This window comes from Strigops habroptila, chromosome 4, assembly GCF_004027225.2.
Source record: "Strigops habroptila isolate Jane chromosome 4, bStrHab1.2.pri, whole genome shotgun sequence".
Taxonomy (NCBI): Eukaryota; Metazoa; Chordata; class Aves; order Psittaciformes; family Psittacidae; genus Strigops; species Strigops habroptila.
This window is the reverse complement of record NC_046358.1, coordinates 6,477,069-6,483,383: the sequence shown is the minus strand read 5'-3', so window position 1 is coordinate 6,483,383 and position 6,315 is coordinate 6,477,069. Positions and strand designations below refer to the sequence as shown.

General features: G+C 54.4%; 1 protein-coding gene across 2 annotated transcripts; it reads right to left on the bottom strand.

Annotated features, from left to right (window-relative positions):
- Nucleotides 1–65: 65 nt before the first annotated feature.
- Nucleotides 66–6,312, bottom strand: PEX16 (peroxisomal biogenesis factor 16). Of its 2 annotated transcripts, XM_030481696.1 has the most exons (11): nt 6,144–6,312; nt 5,983–6,018; nt 5,722–5,798; nt 4,359–4,492; nt 3,950–4,053; nt 3,384–3,464; nt 2,782–2,934; nt 2,374–2,446; nt 1,960–2,079; nt 1,686–1,750; nt 66–615 (listed from the first exon to the last, which is right to left on the bottom strand). In XM_030481696.1, the coding sequence occupies exons 1-11, from the start codon at nt 6,289–6,291 to the stop codon at nt 557–559; spliced, it is 1,050 nt and encodes a 349-aa protein (XP_030337556.1). In that variant the 5' UTR covers nt 6,292–6,312; the 3' UTR covers nt 66–556. The 2 variants fall into 2 exon arrangements, with proteins under 2 accessions (XP_030337556.1, XP_030337557.1); XM_030481697.1 differs by lacking the exons at nt 1,686–1,750; nt 1,960–2,079 and having other exon boundaries at nt 6,144–6,311.
- Between the last annotated feature and the right edge of the window lie 3 nt (nt 6,313–6,315).

The window sequence follows — 6,315 nt, the reverse complement described above, 5'->3', positions numbered from 1 at the left end:
TGAGGCAGACCTGCTGGCATGCAGACACGAGGGGATCTCACACAAAGAGGGAGAGGTCCTTCACCTCAGTTCTTTCCATTCAGTCAGTTTATTGACAGACAAGCCCGCTCCAAGCAGATTGACCAGGCAGGGCCAACACAAGCAGATTGACCAGGCAGGGCCAACACAAGCAGGCTGCAGGTCAACCTCAGCGCCATGAGGTGGGAGACAGTGCTCTCCAAAAAACCGCTGTGCTGCCTGGCTTTATGATAGTGCAGCTGTACAAAAGGAGAAGAAAATCAAGTGCTTAAAAAAAGAGGTTGTCCCATCACCATCACTGTAGCCACAGAATGGTCCAGAGAAAGAGGTGGCCAGGGTCCTTCCACACATGTAGTGTCCATCATTCACAGCTAGATCTGTAAAAAAAATTACATACACCCCCCTCCCCACCCTGCAGAATGGGAGCTTCTCATTCACGGTTTGAAAATTAGACATTATCAACATCCCTCCCAGCCTGCTTGCCCTCCTTAGAAATGTCCAGTCACAATCTTCACAGAAAACAATCATCATCTTCTCATCAGCCCCAGTTATAGAAATAGATTTTCTGCCAAGCAGGCAAGTAATCCATCAGTGGCCCTGAAACAAGAGAGCAGAGGAATCACACATAGAAAGGCAAGAATTTCAAGCTATATATACAAGCTGTATATATATCCCCCCCTCTCATGATACCAAACAATCCCAAACCTCCAGATGAACCCAAGAATAGAACAGTTACTTTTGTCAAGATGGGAGACAACTTTGGGCTGTGGTGGCAGAGATGAGAGCAGGACCAAGTGGGGTGTGAAACAGGGCCATGGTGTGGGACACCATTCCCTCAGAGCTGACACATCCAAGATTGAGTGGGAAGTGGGGTCTGCAATGTGCAAGGGGAAAACCTGGATGCAGTGAGTCAGGAGGACACTGCTGTGGCACAGGGAAGACAACTCAGCAATAACAAGCAGGTGCAGACACAGAAGCAACTGCTGTAGAGTGAAAATGCTTATGTAGCACGTGGCTTAATGCAGGCTCCAAAGCCTCCCTGAAAGCACTAACTAGAAGGAAGCAGCCCCTGAGCTAGCCAGCTTTGTGACCTCCCCAAAGAAAGGACAATGCCACGATGCCAGGCTGATCTAACACCGCATCACTGCCATGAATCCCTCCACAAAAGGCTTCACATCAGCAGGGAAGAGGGGGAGGTGGAATTGTGGCCCATGATAAAGGGATCCTCTGGTAAAGGACGAGAAGACAGACCTAGTTCACCCCTTTGATCAGTTCCTGCCTGGGTCAATACCTCGAGGCACCCATTTCCCCCTTGTGTGTGCACTGCAGACTGGGGATCAAGGGTTCAGAAAAAGGGCTGCAAAGCAGGGCTCTGGTGAGGTGCAGAAAGGGAGCCCAGGAGAACAGGCCTAGGTGGCAGAGACCAGGCTCTGCAGCCTGGGAGGGCACACAGAAGTCTACCACTGTGGTCGAGCCAGGAAGCAATTCATCCTTTCCTGTTCCAGTTTAAAACACACACACCAACACAGGGTGCACCCGTGCTAACCATTTGAGGGACTTCCCAATTCCTTCGTCAGGTTGGAAACCAATTAACAAATGTTCTGCACAACTCCCCTGATTCTTCTCCACCCAACAGAGGCAGGGATGTAGCAGTGGGGCCCACTTACGTGTGACAAAGCCAACTCCAGGCACATAATCAGCCAGCAAGCGCAGGAGGAGAAGGATCCTGCCCCTAGGAAGGGAAAGAGTATGAACGAGTCCAGCAGGACACCTCCTGCCCTGGCTGTTGAATGCACAAACAGCAATGGCAGCTGTTACACAAGGGCTCAGATTAACCTGGTCACAGGCACCCAGACCTCTTCAGATCTACTCACCCTGTCCCCTGATGCTATTTCTGTTAAAAGGGAAATTTTCAGCTAAAGCCCAGCAGGGGCCCCTTACTCTGAGTATCGGTCATAGAAAGGAGATCTCAGCAGGTAATACAGCAGTAGGATGGTTCGTCGTCTCAGCTCCGCTCGCTCTCGCCTGTTCAGGTCTTTCAGATCACTCAGCAAGCTCAGACTGGAAGGAGAAGGGCACAGAGCTAACTCACAGCAACAGCAGCCAGCAAGAAGAAAGTGTGTTTCTAAATGCTCTCCCTTCTCAGCTCCATGCAGAGCAGGCTGCACCAGCTCAAAGCAGAGAGCACTAAGTGTTGCAGAAGATATCTGAATGTGTCAATCTCCCAGCTAAAGACTAAAGCCCATGTGTGTATTTCTCTCAGTGGCGCCTGCCCAGGATTGGAGAACAGGGGAAAGTGTGATGCTCGGCTACCACTAACCTCAAGCACCCACAAAGCCTCTTCCTGAGACTGACCTTGAGATGTCCAGGACTGCTGAGAGGAGCCAGGGTTTCCACGATCTCTGGCCCCACACTCCTAAACTCAAGACTAGGAACATATAGTCAAGGAATGGAAAGAACCAGAGACACTTAACAGGAGTCATGCAGATAAGCATCCCCCTGGGTACCAGCAAAGCTCTGCAGAGCACAGAATATACTCTATGGCAGTGCTGGGGGGGCCAAGGAAGGGGCTGGAGGACTTGCACCCACAACTCCAGCAGCTGAGGCAAGCCTCCAAGACGGAAGAGAAGGCAGGAGTTCCGAGGCCCTGCCTATACAGAGCAGGACAGGGAGAGAGGAGCCTGGCACCAGGGCTGAGCCCAAAGCACCCTCTGCAGGCACCCAAGGCATGGCCTGAGCCTGCCCGCAGCCAGGGCAGGATACGGTGGAGCAGAGGGCGGGCAATGTAGAGAGATTCTGCGATGGTTTCTTGAAGACCCAGAGGGGTGGGAGGCTGGTTCATCTCCTCTGCTCTTCGGCTCTGCGACTCCTCCCTCTGCTGGGGGGATCCCCAGTGCCGGGACTGCAGGGATGGGGCTGAAACAAGCACATCAGGTCACTAACACAAATAGAACCTTCCTCCTGTGCCTCCCTGCACCACCACCCTGCTGCTTTCTGCACTGTGAAAGTGTGAAACGGGAAAGCTTAAAGAACTGAGCACACAGCAACTGCTGTGGCTGACCTGCACCCTCACAGCTTGCCTCCAGCAGGCACAGAGCAGGGAGAGGTACTTGTAAGGTCTGTGCTTCCCAAAGCATAACCGAGCTGAAGGGCTGTTTCCATCACACAGCTCACTTGGGAAAATACAATTTAAGTGCTAGCTTTGCAGGGATCCCTGTTGCTTTGATATCCCCCCACCCACAGTGACTGACAAGATAAGTCCCAATAGAAGGTTCTGCTCTTTACTGCCCACACCCAGGTCACACATAAAGGGTGCAGAGCAGAAACAGCTCAGGCAAGGACAGAAAACAGGCTCAGCTACTTACTGCTCTGGAGAGAGCGCACGACACGGCTGGAACGCTTGCCAACATAGGTCTGATCCTTCCCTGAGGAGTTGTCTTCCATGTCTGCAGGAGAAAAGAGGCACAGGGGTGAGGCTTTGAAGGAACATGCCTGACCCCAGAGCTGGAAGCACCCTGCCCTACGCTGCCATCAAGAAGACAAAGCCAAAAGTTTGATCTAGTGCAAACCAGACCATGCTAACACTATACATAGGATGAAAAGCTAAATCTGCCTGGCATCACCTAGGCACAGGATCTCTTTCCTCACTGCCAGACCAGGGGACACACAGCTTGACTCAGTTCAGCCAGTGACTCACAGTTCCAGGCTTAGACTCCTCAACCCCCTCCTTCCTGATGGTAGGCCAACCCTGTCACTATGCTAATTCATGTTCTGCAGACGGTGGAAAGTTCAGTGCAGCTCAGCCTCGTGTACTGAACTCTTAAGAGTTCCCTGTGCCACCCAAACTGCTGCTTTGAGGAGTAATTCCCAGCAGGACAAGACACGTGGCCCAGCGAGGCACCAAGCCAATGATGGAGCTCCAAGGGCTCACCTTGGGGGTGGAGAGGCTGCTGCTCCCTGTTCAGCGGCACGATGGGAGGAGACATCTGGATGCCAGCTTTGTACCACAGCAGGAGCAGGAGGCGAAGGATGGCTCTGTGAGCAGACACGTGGAAGCCTTCAATACCAGGCTACGGAGGTGGGTTCCTGGTGCGCTGGAAAGGTGGCTTCCACAGAAGAGGGAAACATTCAGGTCTGCTCAGGACAACTGGCAAGGTGAGAGGGGGAAATGTCCCCTTCTGTGGCACAGTACCCACCAAACTGTGGGGCTCCAAATTCCCCCAGCCTCAGGGACTGGCAGCTCAGTCCTGCTTGGGCTTTTTCCAGGGGTACTGCTGAGTCCCCTCCAGATCCCCTTTCCGAGCACACGCTGCCCCTTCCCCTCCGCCCGCAGCACTTACTTAGCCAGCTGGATGAGGACAATGATGGTCCACCGGCCCATCTCCCCCCACACCCTGGCTGTCCCCATCTCTGCAAAGACCTCCACGCATTCTAGCACACTCAGCCAGGTCAGCAGCTTCTGCTGGGGCAGCGACTGCAAAACACAGAGGGGAGGAAGGGGACAGGATGCAGGTTCTGCTTTGGAGTTAAACAGGGCAGAAGTACAGCCCAGTCTGGTGGGACCCTCAGAAGTAAGCACAGGACGGGCTTGGAAGTCACAGCCCCAGAAACAAGAAGTGGTGCCTCCACTGCAGCAGGAGTCTATGAACAAGGCCACTTCTCCCAGAGCAGACTGAGACATCACAGTACCACACAGAGCCACTATCCCAGAAACAGGGAAAACATCACGGCTGTATCTTGGATTGGACAGCAGGACTGTCTGTTGTGCCGTGACACTGTGCCCAAACTCCACACCAAAACTCTTTCCTTCTCCTTGTCCCAGAGCTGGATTACACAATGAACCTCCTCCCTTGTTAGAGTTGATGAGGGTGCATGCTCAGAGCAGAGGGAAGGGGACCCAGAGTCACACCAGAGTGGATGCCTGCTGAATACAGCATCAGTCTAGATTCCAGGCATCCCAAGACAGCGGATGCTTTTCCAGTCTGGTCCCTGCTTCCCATGCAGGAACTTGCTGGCACCATCAACCACAGGACTAACTCATCGAAAAGCACCAATAAAGACAATGCAGCTGAAATTCACATCAGCCTTTCACAACCAGGGAAGGAAATCTTCCACATTACTATTTGTTACACACCTGTGGGTCCAGCCAGACAGCTGCCTACATCCAAACCCACACAGCAGGCAGGCTTGCAACACAAGAGGCCTGACTGGAAAAAAATGCCCTCCTCCTCATTCCCCAAAGGGTCTAACAAGGGCTGGGAGCCAGCCTGGGGCTCTTGGAAGAGAGACACAGAAGCAAGGTGCTTACATTTGGTTTGCTTAACAGCATATGCTAAAGAAAAGTCTAAGGGATGGAATCAGAGCTTCAGTTCTCCAGAGCCCCTGCTCTGGCACAGCGACAGTTATTTGGCAACACCTTTGCCCAGCTCAAGTTCTGAGCTTCTCAAACAAAACCAGCAGAGCTCCTAGTGCAAGTCAGAGGCTGATTTTTGTGGTCCAGGGAGTGTTCTGGCCACTCCTCCAAGCCAGGAGCTTGGGCAGGGCTGTTGTTTACCTGCATTCAAATGTTGCCTCCGGCCTCTACATACCTGACAGCAGAGAGACCACAGCAAAACCTATTAATTTCTACAGACACTCCCTGAACTCCTCTGCAAGGAAGAAACCATGTGGCCCAAATCCTCTTCCTACACACTGCCGCCTTACCACGGGCAAGCTCTGCTGCAGCTCCTTTCGGAGAATCCAGTCGTTTAATAGCACCAGGAGGTTGGAAGCAGAGTACACTAGAAAGGGAAGAGAAGAACACCGCAGTTACGCGATGCACAGAACGCAAACCAGCCCGGCACTGCTGCCTCTTCCCTGGGCGAGGCGGGGAGGACGAGGGCAGAAGGGCACCGAGATGCACAGATCCCTCCCGCACGCTGCGGGAGGACAACACACGGGGTCGGGGGCACGGCTGCCACCTACCCAGCTCCGACAGCGCGTGTGAGTCCGAGAACCGACCTGCGAAGGGAGGACAGCGGCTACCAGCCAGCGCCCGGCCCCAGCGCCCCGCACCCCCGGGAGGGGGGGGGGCAGGCGCCTCAGCGGGGCCCGGGCCCGGCCCATCCCCACCCCGCATCCCGCACCTGGCAGCAGGTAGGACAGGCCCCGCACGGTGCCCTCCAGCTGCGCCGTGGCGGCCGGGTGCCGCCGCACGTACTCCTGGTAGCGCTGGCACAGCAGGCGCAGCCGCCACACCGGACCGCGGCCACCCACCGGCTCCGCCGCCGCCATGGCTCCCTCAGCCCCGCGCTTCCG

What these genes read in the sequence shown, in the direction of transcription:
- PEX16 (XM_030481696.1), bottom strand. Translation starts at nt 6,291, where the DNA reads ATGGCGGCGGCGGAGCCGGTGGGTGGCCGCGGTCCGGTGTGGCGGCTG. An exon ending in TGCAGCAGAGCTTGCCCGTG is followed by an intron (nt 4,493 to 5,721) that starts GTAAGGCGGCAG and finishes TGTGTTTTGCAG; the next exon opens with TCGCTGCCCCAGCAGAAGCT. An exon ending in TTCTATGACCGATACTCAGA is followed by an intron (nt 1,751 to 1,959) that starts GTAAGGGGCCCC and finishes TTCCCTTCCTAG; the next exon opens with GGGCAGGATCCTTCTCCTCC.